Below are 17,167 nucleotides of genomic sequence, written 5' to 3' on the forward strand. Positions count from 1 at the left end.
TTGAAAATCAAGAAGTAAATAGAACTGTGTATAAATTATATTCAGGGTAAAATAAAGTAACAGAATATAGCCAGCACCTTACTACAGGAGCTGTTCTGCTACACACACTAGGTTATGCTCCTTGTTCTGACTGGGGATGCACAGGGTTGACCACTGACACATAATTAAGTATTTACTAATAAAGACAAACTTCACAGTGCCTTCAGGGAACAGACCCACTATCAGCCTAAGTCAAGCCAAAAATCTCCACCCTGACACAGCACTTCAGATCCATGAGTACACTTAAGAGAGACAGCTGGGTAAAATCTTGACTCTTAAAAGTTTCCAGGATTAACCACGGGCTAGAAACTGCACAAACTACTGCTCTACTTTTGAGGTCCAGTTTCTACAGCCAGCCCCACATAAGCAGTCATCTATCTCTTCTCACACCTGAGCTGCATACAAAAGGAGAAGCAATATAAATGTTCAGCTTCAATGCTCTCCTACCAATGGAAAGATAGACACGATCCTCAGGATCCTGCCTTGAATCTTCAATGATGCAACCAAAGATTAGGTTGAAAAATAAAAGTTGTACATTTCTCATTTAATTACTTTGCACACCTTCCAGTATGCATCTCTAATCTGCAAAGACATTATAATGGTTTTACACTGTACAGCAGTTTACTTGCAGATTGATACAGTGGAAAAAAGTGGTGACATGTTAACTGTGCTGTAAAGGAGGTGGCAAGGAGCATTTTAATTTTATCTGAAAATCTGTCAGGACAGTTCTGTCATCATAAACCTAGCTCCCTTCCTTTTTCATAGTACCGCATTCAATGCAATGTGAAAACCTCCAGTTGAAGAGGATTAATACTGACATTTGAATTTTTCCAATGTATAAGTAGTATCAGCTTTAATAACAGCCATACACGTCATCCTTTATGTTGTATGACATCTAGAACAAATTTAGAGAACCTTTGTTCTCCCAACTGTTCAACACACCCGTGGAGGGAGAAAAGTAGGGATGCAAAATACTTAAGAGGAGCACAGAGAGTCGTTAGAACAAGGGCAAGAAGAAAGGCAGCGTTTCTTAAACCATGGCTACTGTTTAGATTAATAGGAAGAGACCGGATAACTGGAACGGAAAATGGCTCCTTCAGCGACCTTTAGTGTGCACAGAGCCATCCCCGAGAATGAACCTTGAAAATGGATATGCTCAAAATATTCATCAAGGAAACAGGGAGCAGGCAGCTGACAGCCACTTGAGAGAGAAGCAATGTCTATGGTAAGACTTACAATTCTGGGCTTTTTAGATCAGTTTGACCTCAATTTGCATCTCCTTATCATTCTATTCCTTTAATTAGATTAAAGTGTCTTTCATGGCACACTGTAGGTGTTACAGTCTGGCTTCTTTAAACACATTTGAAATGTTAATTAAAAATGCTAAGAGCTATGCACAGTAATGAAAATGTATAGAACCATGAGATTGATGAAATTCATCTGGAAGAAACATTTAATGTAGCGACAAAATCCTGAGCAACTGTCAAATACCTCTTTTCTGTCAACACTCACTTAACAAAAGCTTTAGATGATCTTTACTAGAGAAAAACTATTCTTAGCTGTTTAAAAATGACAGCAGAACAGCCTGATCCCCCTCTAATGGGAGATAAGTCTTCCAGCATCTCAATGGCCTGAAAGTTTAGTTTGATGATAAAAGCAACATAGTTATTTTTAGCACTCTACGGGCATAAAAATACAGCTCTAAACTGTGACCTACAGCTATGCACAGCCAAGCATCACATCATACGACAGCCTTAACTTTAGCTACAAGCACGTCTGTAGTTGCTTCAGACTATCATTATTCATCTCACTACCAACAATACATTTGGATGGATTTAGCAACAAGCATTTGAAATTGTTACCATCTTTTTTTCAAAATTGCTGCCATCGGCAGAACTCAATTCAAAGGTAGGAGATCTTAATGGACTTGGTAGAAAGTATTTGAGAGACTATGTTAGGTTAAATGGATTACTGCTTCTCTCCAGTACAGAGGATGAAAAAGAACCTTAAAAGCAGAAAAACTTAAACTGTCATATTCAGTACAGAAAGTCATTTTTTCTGGGCACAGTTTGAGTAAATGAAAAAAAAAAGAAAATAGGAAAAAGAGGAAAAAAACCCCTTGTTTTCTTCCAGCAGTACTAAGAACCTGCAAACGGGATATGCTAGAATAAGAGACCTTCAAGCAAACTCACCTGAAACAACACTGTTCACAGACAACTGCAAAGGTAATTTATGTTATTTTACTCCAATTTGCATGCTCGTGTGTGCATGATTTGTTAGTGCAAATTAGAAGTCTATTCTACCAGATTTCTGTCTCCAGATTATGTGAACAATAATTAAAATAGTTAAAATAAAAACTGATACATAAGTTGTAAAACCAGATCAAACAGAGTTCTAGCACTTAACTACTAATTAATTAATTTAATTCTTAAATATATGTGTAAGTTCAAATTTTTGAGGTTTGGGGGTTTGTGTTTTGTTGGGAGGGAGTATTCTTTTTTAGCTGGGTTTTTTGTGGGGTTTGAGGGGTTTTTTGTTAGCTTGCATGACACGGTTTAGGGGTTTCTTCCCTCTTTGTTCTTCAAATCATGTATAGTATGGATAAAATATGAAATATTTCCCAGGTGACAGATATGTACTTTCAAATGCTGTAAATTTCACAGAGGATGTTAACTAATAAAAGGGACAGGAAATATTGTAAGGTGCAAGACTTGTCATATTTCATTATGGCCTGGTGACTTTGTACAGCAAACTATTCTAATCATTAATAAAGTTTCACTCAAACATTCAGTTCGTAAGAATGAAGTCTACAGGTAAAAAGAACTAACCAGTTAGACAGACACAAGCATAATTAATATTCTTCCTCTCCCCAGCTTGAAAATGCCACTTTTTGGCTGGATGAAATGGTCAAAAACTGATTCCTACAAATCCGCAAGATGTCCTGGATCAGAAGTAGTTACAAAAACCCTACTGAGGGAGTTGAAATGGCACCTGAAAGAGCGTGAAAGATTAGTGCAAGAGATTGAAAACGAACAAAAAGTCCAGAAAACTGGCATGGATTACAACTGGCTCAAGAACTACCAAAACCCTCAAGCAACAATTCCAGCTACTGAGCAACGGCAGCTTGAAGTTCTGTGCTCTCAAATCCAGCCTTGCCAAACAGGAACTGTTCTGAGCAGGTAATTGTTTTGTATTTCCCTGACTCCGAGTTCTCTATCACAAGTAAGATTTCCCCTGCCTAACCAAAGTTTGCATTTGGCTCTGCTCTTCCAAAGTAGCAATGACCAGCAACTGGAGAGCATTTTTACAGTTGTTTTAGAAATTACATCTTCACTTTAATATGCTGCACTTGAAGGAAGTTTTGAATCAGGATTTTCCTGGTCTAATCCAAACAAAGGAAATCTCAGATGACCTTTCAATACTTCCCATTTTTCCTGTTATTTATCCCTACTATTTATTAAATAGCAACCCAGTAACTAAAAATCAAATAAAAGGACTAATGTAATGCACTATTATGCAGAAATCCAGCCTTACTGTCTACAATACCAGAAAGCTCCTAAAAACTTGAAAATCAGTGTAAATTAAAAAAAAAAATTTAAAAAAATCCCTCCACGCATTTTATGAAGAAAAATTCTCCTATGCCTGCATTTTAAGTACATTTTCTAGGGACTCAGAAACGACAGAACAAGTCCATTTGCCTTTTAAAGCCCAGAATACACCTAAGGGCAAAGTCAGTTTAAATCAAGTTACCCAGATGGGCCAAAGAAAAAAAAAAAAAAAAGAAAAAAAAAGCCTACCCAATTACAACTGCTTTCAATCCACAATAGCTGGAGCACATCCAGTGCATTGTTAGAGCTCTTTTCCTCTTACAATCTTCTGGGGGAGGTGAGTGGGGAAATGCGGCAACAAGGAAAAAATGACACTAGAACTCAAGTCATTTCCTCCTCCCCCAGCCCCAAATGACCACAGAGGAAAGAGAAAAGTTTTCTCTGCCAATGATTAGATTTCGATTTTTGTTTTTTTCTAGATTTCGGGAAGTTTTGGCAGAAAATGATGTTTTACCGTGGGAAATAGTCTACATATTCAAGCAAGTTTTAAAAGATTTTCTTACCACCATTGAGAGAGAAAACCAAGCAGAGCAGCTGGTAGATGCATGGAATACAAATTGCCCTGAACATTTTAGTCTGCGTGGTGACAGCTCCAACAAGTCGGACAAAGATGAAATCCCCACGGTTTCAAGTTATGTCGACAAAAACACACAAAGCATGTTTCCCACCTTCTCTCACAGAATCTGGAATCTACCCTATTACTACCCATCAAGTTAAATTGGTTTGTGTTACTTTCAAAAAGTCATGTAGCCATCTGCATTCCTTTCTTGTAATTGCCATCCAGACACACAGGAGTAAATGTGACATGCTCCCCTTTTTATTCCAAGTTTAGAAATTAAAATACTTTGTAATAGCTAGTATGCAGTATCTTAGGTACCAACTCACCTTTTATCTTTATAGTTTCTTAGAACTGTTGTGTTTGAAGCCATCTTTTAATCAAAAATGTAGATGTTTTTGAAAAAAACTCTGAGGCAGTTTAATTTTCAGCCATATAGAGCTATAAGTATTTAAACAAAAAAAAAGATTGCTTTGCTTATTTTGAAACAGCATCAATCCACAGAGTGTTAGACAAAAACTTCTGTGTTTATCACATAGCTTTTAGGCTCTATGGGAACTTTATACTGTGTAAAATAAATGGTTTAATATAACATCAGCTAAATAAACTGGTAAATACTTTTGGAGCTCAATAATTATTTCTTAACTTCAAGAATAATTGCATGAAAATACTCACATGTACTATTTTTATGTTTTTCTCTGAACTATACTCTGCACATGCTGAAGTATGTGAAGGTGGACAGCTAAGCAAAACCACTAGATATTTAACGGCATTTAACACTAGCTTTCTATTCTTTAAGAAATATTGTATTGTTTAATTTTAAATAGCTGTTTTTCATTTGACTTACTTGCTCTGAAACCCAAATTCTGCATTAAACCTTTATCATTTTGATCAAATCAGATGGTACCTCTCTAGAATAGCCAAGGAGTCAACAGATCATTTCCAACACACAAGGTGTTCATTCTAAATTTACACACAACAAAATCTAATGTTTCTCAGCCACCGTGATCTATCACTGTGGGTTCACAAAGTTTTACAAGAATTAATCACATGCATAGCAGTCACGGTCACAGCAGGCAATTAGAGCAGAAAATCAATGAAAACATATGCCAGAACTCAGTTGGCTACATTTCCAATTGTGCTTCCATCACTGTAACAAGTTTTTACATGTTTCATATAACATACAACATTTCATATAACATGTCATCTCTGTGTTTGCTTTTATCTGTCTGCTGGATCAGAAAAAAATGGGCAAGACTCATATGGCTCAATTCACAGAATACACTACTGCTTCCTCTGGTATTTTCTTCAAACATAGTGAAGAAGCCAATGAGATTTCATCAAGTTGGTAACACAGCTTTAAGGCATCTTATGCTCCACAGCTGTATCCCCCATTCCAGAAAAAATTTACTAATAATGCAACATAAATTGGAGGAATAAATGGCACAATAATTTACTAAACACTTTTAAATCTTTCTAAAAATGGCTTTTAAAAGTATTTGAAAAGCTTATGATATAGAGAACATTTCACGTAGAAAAAATAAAACATAATAGTCACAGAAGACAAATCAATGAGAACTCCTATATCCACACAAAGGACAAAGCACTGGAGGACTACAGCAAAAAATTTCCAACAGGTTTAAAATAATAAAAGCTGTAGCTCAATACCAAAAGTAACTAGTCCCTCCACCTCCCATAAACTAAATACACAATGCTTCCAAGTACATGCAAGCTTCTTATATCTGCACTCAGAGCTGCTATAAACTCTTTGCCCTCTTCTTGTCAGTTTGTGGATTAATGTTCTGAACTTACACTGCCCTACTGATGCAGCACATGGAGTTGCAGATTCTTCTCCTGCAATTCTAATCTAATCCCTGCATGAGGGTAGCATGAGATTCAAAGAAAGATTTTTCCATAGTGATAAAACTCTCACAAGTGTTAAATATCAAGTACCTTTCCTACAGGAAGGTGGGTACTGAGTATTCAAAAGGCATTGGCTGGATTAATATTAGTCTGAGAATTAACATTCATAATGCTGGTTTCAGATAGCTTTGAAGTGGTCAAATGTGCAAGATACCTGCAATGGCAATTCATGCAACTTTATTTCTAAAAATGGTATTCTCACAGTGTGCTATCTGAAAAATAATTTCAGGTAAAAAACCTCTAAAAATGCAGCTTCCAAATTTTCACTTATGGAAAATGGAAGGCCAGTAACACGGAAGATCCGCTTTCCTTAACAATCACCAAAAATGAGTAGGGAAAACAAACAAACAACAAGATAACCCCAGATACAACTTTCCCACGCTTTGCAAACTTCAATTTCACTTTAATATGAGCAAATGCATTTTTCCAAGTTTAGAAAGAGGGACCATCAACTATGCCATATTCTGAAAGGCAGTTGCTGCACAATAGTTTAAAAGTATAGGCAGGCATCATAGCCAACTCAGTGTTAAATCCATATACAGTGCCAGAGAAATGCACAGAAATGCTCACCTACTTTTATATGCATGCTTTAATCAGATTACTGCATCCAGTTCTAATGTCCACATCTGGGGGAAGGGAGAAGGAGAAAGCAAAGAAGAACTGTAGAAGGTAGAGATAAAAAAATATCCAAAGGCTGAGAAAATGCCATCCTCTAAGGACTCACTTTGGCCATTTTTTCAAATACTGAAATGTGGGGTAACTTTATGGAGTACAATCACTTCCTCCTGACTAAATTGTTATATACTCTCTTTAGTTAAAAAGCAGAGAAAAGCATAGGGAAAGCAATGGGGTAAGGGCAAGAAGCCAAACTAAAAATGTTAAATATATTTCAAAGAAATTTGTTAGATTTTCCGCAATATGCTGCCAAGAAAATTTGTTCTCCAACTCACCAGCTGACACAAGCCGTTTGCTGGAGTTGTGCTTACCCTTAGAACTCAGCTACCTCAGACAGGAGTAAGACTGCTGGAAGACCAGTCACCACTACCCTGTGGCAGATCACTGTTCAAGCAACTGCTTCTTTAAGTATTTTATATTTATGCCCTGCACAGTTTGCATGAGGTGCTCTAAAACTACATTGTCCCTTACACTGGTAAGGGACAGGTATTGCTGCAACAGGCAAGCAGCCAACACAAACCACTCTGGTGACAGAAAGGTGAGTGGCAGTAATTCCAAAGGACAGCAGTGTCTCCCACCTGCACAAGCATCCAGCAAAGCAAACAACATGCAGTATTTCCAGCCAGCAAGTCAGCTTCAAAAAGGTGCTGACTTGGTGAAAGGCACTTCTATGAAATGCAGGAAATAAAAGAGATAATAAGCACATTTTACACACTTAAGCCGTTTACTGACTTAATGTGAACACAATTTTGTTTATACCAAGGAAGGATTTAAGGGTCTAAATTTACTTTCAGTTAAACATAATAAAAGGAATTAAAAAGTTAATCAATGAGCTGTTTAAGGACAGAAATTCCAACCAGATTTTATGCAGTTTCTATTTCTAACTACTTTTCCCCAACAACCTCAATTACTAATCCTGCTATTCTAAAGGTAATTCAGGAAGCAAAAGAATCTTAAAAAGCCTTGGAAAATGAGGCGTCACTGGTAAAGGAAGCAAACACATTCCCTATCTCTTTTCAAGGCAAACATGAGACCTTTAGATCCCATTAACATTTTTGTAAAGTATTATTACACACAGCTGTGGGCAATAACACACCTGTTATTACCAATTTGGTATCAAACCCACATGTTCTTACATATAAATTTAGACAAAAGTGGTAGGCAGACAAGCGTCCATCAGTAACTGTATATCCACCTTCAAAGAAACATAAACAAGCATTTCAGAAATCTGAATAACTTTGGCTCTGACTTTCCCAAGAAACAAAAAAAGAATTTTGAAGGAAATAAGACAATTATGCTAGAAGCAGCCTCAACAAATGAGGAGAAATTATTTTGTTTTCAGCGCCTCAAACTCCTTCTGAAGAAGTCAGTGAATAAAATACAAGCATTTCGTTGGAAATGCTTGAATCTAAACCTCCTATAGAGACTTTAAGTTTTGTAAAAAACACTCCAAATGTAAGCACACTCCCAGCAATTATTTGTCTTAGAAGCAGCCTCAACAAATGAGGAGAAATTATTTTGTTTTCAGCGCCTCAAACTCTTTCTGAAGAAGTCAGTGAATAAAATACAAGCATTTCGTTGGAAATGCTTGAATCTAAACCTCCTATAGAGACTTTAAGTTTTGTAAAAAACACTCCAAATGTAAGCACACTCCCAGAGCTGTGAAACAGAAGTATGCATGGAAACAAAACACACCTAAGCAAACACAGCTTCTCATACAGATTCCTTCCATTTTGTGGCAGGACAGACATGCACCTACCATCTATGCTCAAAGGTTTTACAGCTACTGTTAAGAAATTCTGTCCACGATTACCTAAATGGTCATTTAAGATGCATATTACTTCTGTCCCCCTCAGACATGGGGAAAAAAAAATTATAAAACCAAACCTGTAAAAATAATTTTTCCCTGCTAACACAGCTGTCAAACTCACAGTCAGGTTATCTGCTAAGACTTGTGAGTGCAAAGAGCTTTCTGTCCAACCAAACATAAAGACGTGCTTCTGCCTACTCACATAAGGCTTGATCAGTCTTGCTCATTTCTCCTGTGTACAGGAATACACAAAATAGATCTTGTGGCTTAGTATTCACTTGGGTTAAAGAGTCAAACACTTCATAAATACTATAGATATGTCACTATCACCTAAATAAAGACTGAGAAGTCACAAACATCTTGTTCATACTGGGTTGAGGCATCACATTCACAGAAATAACTTAAAAGAAGCGCAAAATCTTTCCGGTCACTAGTGGAAAATTTTAACTACTTGCAAAAAGCCCAGTAGCTCTTGGTCAGCGATACAGAAATAACTTAAAAGAAGTGTAAAATCTTGTCTGGTCACTTGTGAAAAATTTTAACTACTTGCAAAAAGCCCAGTAGCTCTTAGTCAGCGATTCAGAGCACTGAAAGATAAAAAAGGAATAGATATTTTGAGGTACCAGTTTTGTCCTTCATTTGAAGCAAAGACAGAAACACTGATAGCCTGAACAGTCTCTGCTGAAATATCAGACTACCTGATAGCAAGCTGTTACACAAAAAGTTCATTCTTTCTCAGGTGCCAATGTCCACCTTTTAAGATAAAAACACCTCCCTGAAATACAGCAGCCTCTATTGCTGTGCAACACACAGGGAAAAATAAAACTCGAAACACTCACTCTGGAGTGTATGCCCAGCTCATCTTGAAAAATACTACATGGAAGTGTATACAAAACACTTTTCTACAGCAACCACAGACACACCACCACACCTTGTCTAAACACCAAGATTGGTATGCACTGCCACAGTCCACGCAGCATCCAGGGGAAAGTAGTTTTTTGGATTTCAATCCAAAAACTGCAGACTCCAGTGAAAAGCAAATATACCTGGCTACTATGCAAACACACAAACACTTCTCGTTGCCTGTAAACTCTGCCATCTGAGAATAATGCCTAAGAACAATATGTCAATATACCTCTGACTTGCTTTACTCTGGTAACTTAAACGCTTCCTTCAGTCACGACAGCAATAAATTCATGAACCTCATTTATCACTTGCCACTGATAAAAATGTGAAGTAAATGCACCTGAATCAGAATAAACTAAGTCTTTTCTAGTCCAGTTCTACAGTTTTTCAACAGGACTAGGTACAGTTGCACACCAGTGCTAATGGAGAGAAAGCAAACCCTACACGCAACACATCTAGCGATGGAGACAACGGACCTAAGCAGCAAATCAGAAAACATTAAATATTAAAAGCATAAAAACTCATCAGCCACAAACGCTACCGGGGGTGTTAGGCTGGAACCCAACAACTGCACAGCCTGGGCTCTCCAGAGCAGGGGAGCCAAAGGAGGCTGCCCTGGCTCTGGGGAATGCCCAGGGCACACAGCAGAGGGGAGAGAGGGAGGCCATCAAGAGCAGCGGCCCAGCGCCCGCACTCACCCCGTCAGCGGCTGCTGCGTGGGAGGGCGGGGAGAAGCGCCAGGGCGGCCGACCCGCGCCTCCTCGCCCAGGAGCTCGACGGCAGTGACGGCCCCGCCGACGGTGAACCAGTCCCGGCTCTGGCCCTCGGTGAGTTTCCGCAGCATGGCGCGGATGGCGGCCCCGGCACGCGGTCCGGCGCCGCCGCCCTTCCCGGCACGGGCACGCCCTCCCACCCCGCCCCGCCCCGGCGGGAGCGCTCCCGCCGGCCGTCCGCCTTCCCTTCACACCGGTCACCTGGAGATGCCGACCCCGTTCCTCTAAACCGACCCCTAAAATTTATTACCGCCTTCCTTAGAAAGGCAGGACATACAGACGCAGACCAGAAGTATATGAAGGGTCTAACACTAAGGTCTGTCATCACTGCTGGGTAAATTTCAAAAGAATAGGAACGAAGATAAATGTGTCTGTTGAACTTCCCTTTCATCCTGTCATCCTCTCTTCTGAAATAACTGCAAACATCTGCGTGTAATTTGTTAAATCAGATAAATAATGAAAACCAATATGAACACAGGGTAGACCCTTACTTTCTCTAATAGGATTTATCATCTCCACACTGACTACCTGACTCAGTGCAGACACTTGGCTGCTTTAGAGTTGTTACTGTCACATAAATACAAATCTAGGCTATATGTACACACCACCTCTGGTTGCTTAATGTATCAGCCTCAAAATCCTAAATTAAAGAAAGAATGGGATTTTCCTCACTAAATTTTCAAGAGGTTTTTAAAGTTTTGAATGAAAGAGGCGATGTACATGCAATATTTTGAAATAAGTTATGGTTCTATATGAAATGCAAAAAACGCCCATGTAAGATCCAAACAGTCTTGTTTGCCCTGTGTGACAAAGCTCATATATAGGAAATCTATACACCTGCAGATTATGTAAATCACTCACAGGGAAAATAAATGCAGTCTGTGATCCCACTAAAGCATTTTGACACACAATAAAGGTCTGAGCTCTGCTTTCCTTCCACAGCCTCGGGAGGCCTGGGCAGTCATTCCCCCCTCACCCCACAGAACAATGCCTGAGCACAGCTCTGGAATTCCAGCCACCCTGTCCTCCCGCACCTGGAGGAAACGGCCTGCAGAGCACATAGTGCTTCAGACTTCATAAATATGGCCCAGCGGGTGCCTCCCACTCCTCCAGGACAAGCTGTTCCCTAAGGGACAGAGGGAACTGCATGGACTGTGACAGGCCCTTCCCGGCATTGTCCTGGCACGGGACCGGGACCGGCTGCTTTTGTTCTTGGGAAGCAGGACTGAGGGGAAGATCGACACTGGAAGAGCATTGCCAGCACCCGGCTGGGTACTGGCGGGCACCGCTCGGGGGTGTCTCGGGTGGGGGCAGCGCTGGTTCAGCTGGGAAGGGAAGAAGGGCGAAAGGGAGCGCGGCCCGCGGCGCTGGAGCTCTGCCGTTGTTGCCCTGCCCCGCCGTGCAGCCGCTCGGGCTCGGGCAGTGCCCCGGGTTGTGGCGGGGAGGTCACGGAGACAGCAAACACAGCGTTGGTCCGGGTAGATATCAGGAAAAAAAACCTCAGAACGAGACTGTTGAGTGTGCACAGGACATGGGGTATCTCAGTGCAGTGTGGTGCAAATGTGATCTAACCTTTATGTGAGTTAGTATTCTAAGCTTTATTTTAAAAGCTCCTACAATTTTCTCTTTGTCTTACAAAGCTGCATGGAAGGGAAAAAACTGCCAACACTGACAGGCTTCTTGCTCATGGGGCATATTTTGAAAGTCAAATAGTCATGATAAAACATGAATTCATTAGCTTAACATCATTTATGTTGCTATTTTGAGTAGAAATTACCATGCTGGAAGAGACAGCTGCGAGGGTGGGAAGCTAAATTGGTAGTGCAAGGAAGGAGCCTCTCTGGCTTGTCTGGAATGAGACTTCCTCCTGAGGGAATCTGGAAACTTTAGGAAAAAGCTGTTACTGATAGGCAGAGAGAAGTTTATCTGTTGCTGCTCTGTAAATGTTCTGTTCACTCATCTTTTAACCCTTTCCTCAGTAGTAATTTTAATTTTTTTGTGTGGTAGCCCATAAATTGTACACCTTAACTCTGAATTTTCATTTCTTTGCTTTGGAATAATACATCTGCATGCTTGGGGATTTTTTTTAACTTGTAAACTGCTGCTAATATGCATTATGAGTGTGTGTGTATACATAAAGATAGATGAATATATGTATGTGTGATTTTATGTGTGTTAAAAATCCAACAGGTAAGAATACAGCTGCAAAAGTTAAAATGACAACACTTTTTATAAATTTCAGATGGTGCAGGCTATGATTCCAAAGGCATTGAAACCCATGAAATTCTACTTCTCTACTGTGTATCAAGAAATATGGGTTGGTGTAGCATTAACAGCTTATGCCTACTACAAGATTTCCTATGGGGGTAAGTCACACATTATAGTCTTTTTTTATACAAAATAATACCCACAACAGGAATCAGTCATTGAAAATAGCCAGCAAGTAAGAAATTAACATTCTTCCTTAGGGTTAGGTCTTTGCTATAAAAATTTAGGTGTTTTAAATGCTGATTGTAGATGGTTCCACTAACAAAAATACTCAAATGTCAATGTAACTGTGCTTACATTATGAAGATTAGGTAATGTAGTATTGGTTTTTAAAATGCAGATCCAACTTACTTGCTCGAGATTTTGAAAAAAAAAGTTGTTTAAAAAAGGTTTTCTCACATGAACATGTGGAAGTGTATTTTGGGCTGATGGCTTCTCAAAATGAGAGCAACATCACTGAACATGAGACTGTGTGTTACTTGGTGACACTGATGACTTTCTCAGAGAAAGAAACAGGATATCTAAAGTAAAAATAATAAATTTGAATGGGCCAGGTTCCTTAAAGCAGAAGGCTACAAGAGATTATAGGGTTTTAAAGGTCCTTTTTGTCAGTTTGCTCAATAAATCCCAAGTCAAACCCTTTACTGGGTGTTGTGAGTGAAGTGTTGCAAGTCAGATAAAGGAACCCCTGTGGGAGCAGCTGGGAGATACTACCTCAGTATTTCTCTAGCTTTGTCCAAATCATGTGTAGCATTCCAAAGCTGATACACTGCACTTCAAACTTTAAGTAAATAGAAGTAGTTGATCTTAATGGGTATTTAATGACTGTTGAGTAAATATGAGTAGTTGAGATAGACAGGAAGAAAAAATAAATTTTTACTTTTAATTTAACCTTTTATTTCAAGAAGTGTACAAAATGGGCAGACTGTTTTAAACTTGTCTTCATGTTATGCTATATTAATTCATGACCTGGTGTAGATTTTCAAGGGCCAAAAAACCTGGAAAAATGGCAACTGTATGCTAAGCTTTATTTGAAAGGGAAAATAGTTTTTAATAGCTGTAGCCCTTTCTGCACTTTGGGGGATAATTTTGCAAATAATATATGGAATATAATATATATATATATATATAATAATATATGGAATTGCAGAAGAGAATGTTGTAGGAGACATCAGATTGGAAGGGATCAAACCAGTGCTTGAAGCACTTAGATCCCAGTTAGATCAGGTTGCTTATTACCTTATTCATAATTTAAGTGAGTATTTCCAAGGATGCAGAGTGTACATTCTTTTATAAAAGTCTTCCATATGAAGAATTTTTTTTCATCATTGTGACCCAGTGTTTAGGAGAACAATTACAATATACTCATATATTATGTAAAATAGTAACATTCCATAAAAGTTTCTTTTGAATTATAATATAAATCTTGATGACTATAATTTCTAAATGCATGGAGTGTTGGTTAATTAAAAACAAACAACTTTTAAAAATCAATATAAAGTTTGTAGTAACATACCATGGAAAGTACACGTTGTACACTTCCAATTTTTGTTTAAGCTAATAATAAGCTAATTAAAATTTATATGTAAAAAGTAAATAGGAAATACATTTTTAACTGCCATTGTTCAGCTTATTTTTTTTTCTCCTTTTTTTCCCCAGGCAAAAAGTCATCAGGAAGTAGTAAGTATTAGATATCTAATACCTTGATAAAATTTTTAAATAAGTACAGTAAAAATTAGTTCAGAATATTTTACATTAGATAAGTGCGGGGCTTAAGTTCTAGATTTAGCAAATGTTTAAAGACTACTTCAAAATAAGTAATGTTGGTTGTATTGATCATTTTATAACCTAGAAACAACTGTGGATCTGCACATAAATAATCTTCTCTGTAGGTTTTAGGAGTAAAATGAAAATTCTGTACCTTGACTGTGTGGGCAAAGAATTTTTTTCAAATAATAGCAACAACCATTTAATGGAATTACTTAAATAGGCACAGTTTCAAGAGTACCTGCTATTTTAGCTACCAAGAAACTAGAAAGTATAAACTTGTGTTTTGAATTTGTATCTTTATAAAGGAGTGTTTAGATATTTATGGACAGTTTGTTCTGACATCACACTGGAATTTATTTTTTCATGACCTGCTGTATCTCAGTTCACTTTGTGCACCATGAGAGAGAACCCATTTGCTCACAGTTGAATCTGTACATGCAAACATTACTTACATTTTGAAATGTGCTATAAGAGAAAATACTGCCTAGTACTAGACTTGGAATAATAGTGTAAATAAACTTCAGTTCTGGAAGAACCATAATAAAACCAAGGAAGAATGGGTTTTTGACTGTAATAGGGCTTTAAAATTTGCAAAAGAGAAATTTTAATATTTGCTAAATTTACTTATGTACATATTCTGAGGGTATTGTTTCATTTGAATAGCCAATTCTTGTGCTCAGATGTAAGTACAGTTGTCAGTTCTAGGACCTGCACTACATTCCTGAATTGATTTGCTTTACTGTTTGAACAGCCTAAATTGTGTCTTTGTTTCAGAGTCCTCTGGTTCTGGCCATCATTAAAGATCTCTTCTCTTCTTGGAATATGAATTTGGTGGTTCATCATTTCTGCTGCAAATGAAGGGAGTTACAACCATAGGGAAATGGTTGTAGGACTAGAACTGTACCTGATCCATCTGCTGTAATTGGAAAAAGAATAAATACATTGAGCAAAAAGTAATTAAAGATGTTGGACAATAAATGCTGGAGTGCAGTGCTAACCTAATTTTTTTAGAATAAGCGTCTACAATTCTAAGTACCATGTAACTTTTTCAACAGTACTTTAAGAGAGACTGAATCTTTATAACTAAACTTCTTAATAGAATTAGATTCCTTTCCCTCTCCCACTAATAATAGCTTTTTTGGCTATTTACTTTAAAAATGTCATTTAATGGGATGCCAAGTATGAGGCCTTTTGTCAGCTTGTGGTGCAGTAATCAAGGGTACCAAAAATTATATTTTAACTCTTATATTTTTTGAAGAGCTCTTAGTTCTGCAGCGTTTAAAAGCAAAAGTTGCATTGTTATGAAAACACCATGCAAAACGTTTACAGATATTTTTTTAAAGTACATGATTCACAACTTTATTTTTTTGTCCTTCATATACAGTAGAGCTAAGGAATTATTCTGAAAGGCTTTTCCTTTAGTCACAAATTTTGCAAAGGAATAAGTAATAACATGCCAATATTGTATAAGAAAATTGATATTACATGGACGTCCATTTGCCATTGGAGCTTACCTCAGAAAACCTCAGAATTTAAAGGGAATAATGAAACCACACACTGGCAGCAGTTGGTGTGAGCACAAACATTTAACTGGCTTCAAAGAGTTTTCCTTTTTCCTGAAAAGGTAGAAGTAATACTTGTGTTATTAGGATGGATATTAGTGTTTTTTGCAGATAGCTGTTAGAACTCCATAGCAAGTGTATTTTGGAGGCTGTAGGAACATATGCTATCCTATGAAAATCAGTATTCAGAACTGTGCATACTGAACTCTGTTCCAAGGATACATAGTGTGTAAAACCAAAACTGGACTTCATGTCATGTTTTGTTTAAATTTAGCCTAATCTGCCTTTGAGAAGATTAAGAGGCTTAAGTCATTTTAATGACTTAATGCTTACGTACATCTTTTTAACTACTTCACTGAAACATCTTAAATCTTTCAGCTTGATTAAAGTTTTGCTTTTCAATCTCCTGACTGCAGTATCTGGCCATAGCTTAAATGTTTTGTATTCAAACACTCAGGAACTTGATAACCTTACCTGCTGATAGTAAACATTCCAAACACTGTTGCCTTTAATTTCTTCAAAATTTATACTTATGCTTAATAGCTGTACCTACTGAGTAAAATCTGCAGTCTTATTTGAAAGCTTTTTTTTACAAAAGACAGGTTTACCATCACTGATTTGAAAAAGTGACAGCTGTCCTTCATGTATTTTTGATATTTATTCCATCTTCCACAGTTTTCTTTGTTACACCTTTCCTTGATCTGTTTTAGCTGATTTCTTTAATAATTTCTATATGGGTTTTTCTGTTTCCTCACCACAGAAAAATGAATGAGAAATCTAAAGAACTCCTATATATATTTTTTTACATAAAATCAAAAGCATCCAACAGAAAGGAATAGAGAATAAAAACTAGAAGAAAATGGAACTTAAATGAACAGATATTAAGCCAGTAGTAATTACAGGGTGAATGAGTTGTGGTATACTTAATAAGCAGTTCAGATTGAAAATTTATGCCAAGTTAGGAGCTATAAGAGCATTTGTAATGCAAATTTATGATCACTAAGTTATAGTTCCTAAGATACCACACATACTTCAAATGACCTGCTTTAGGAATTTTCAATTACAGAGCTCAGGCAAACATATCAGGAAAAAAATATTAATCACTGCAGGATTTACTTTACCTTAGCCAGACCATTGTCACTGAGGTACCTCAGCATGCTCTTCTGATCTCCTGGGTTGGAAGGCAAGAAGAGCTTCTGCTGACCTGCCCTTGGAGCACACTTCACTGCACTTCTAGGTAAACCTCACTTGCTTCAAGTCTTAACACTTCTATGTGA

At 37.7% G+C, this 17,167-nt stretch overlaps 3 protein-coding genes across 4 annotated transcripts in view; 2 read left to right on the plus strand and 1 right to left on the minus strand.

Moving 5' to 3' along the window:
• The window catches only part of TDRD9 (tudor domain containing 9), a 69,399-nt gene extending 59,030 nt beyond the window's left edge, over positions 1-10,369 (minus strand). The window contains exon 1 of the mRNA XM_039712940.1: positions 10,216-10,369. Within this exon, the coding sequence (XP_039568874.1) occupies positions 10,216-10,361 (146 nt within the window). The 5' untranslated portion in view covers positions 10,362-10,369. The remainder of the gene's footprint in view (positions 1-10,215) is intronic.
• RD3L (RD3 like) lies at positions 1,793-5,004 on the plus strand. 2 transcript variants are annotated; one of them, XM_039712941.1, is made up of 4 exons: positions 1,793-1,947; positions 2,173-2,264; positions 2,913-3,218; positions 4,067-5,004. In XM_039712941.1, the coding sequence occupies exons 3-4, from the start codon at positions 2,920-2,922 to the stop codon at positions 4,362-4,364; spliced, it is 597 nt and encodes a 198-aa protein (XP_039568875.1). In that variant the 5' UTR covers positions 1,793-1,947; positions 2,173-2,264; positions 2,913-2,919; the 3' UTR covers positions 4,365-5,004. The 2 variants fall into 2 exon arrangements, with proteins under 2 accessions (XP_039568875.1, XP_039568876.1); XM_039712942.1 differs by having other exon boundaries at positions 2,176-2,264.
• A 2,133-nt stretch (positions 10,370-12,502) lies between the features above and the next one.
• Positions 12,503-15,310, plus strand: ATP5MJ (ATP synthase membrane subunit j). The gene is made up of 3 exons (XM_039712519.1): positions 12,503-12,656; positions 14,218-14,238; positions 15,103-15,310. Exons 1-3 carry the CDS (start codon positions 12,533-12,535, stop codon positions 15,126-15,128), a joined length of 171 nt encoding a protein of 56 aa, XP_039568453.1. The 5' UTR covers positions 12,503-12,532; the 3' UTR covers positions 15,129-15,310.
• Positions 15,311-17,167: the final 1,857 nt, after the last annotated feature.

The sequence above is a fragment of the Passer montanus genome, unplaced genomic scaffold (genome assembly GCF_014805655.1).
Source record: "Passer montanus isolate IOZ18808 unplaced genomic scaffold, ASM1480565v1 scaffold27, whole genome shotgun sequence".
Lineage (NCBI taxonomy): Eukaryota > Metazoa > Chordata > Aves > Passeriformes > Passeridae > Passer > Passer montanus.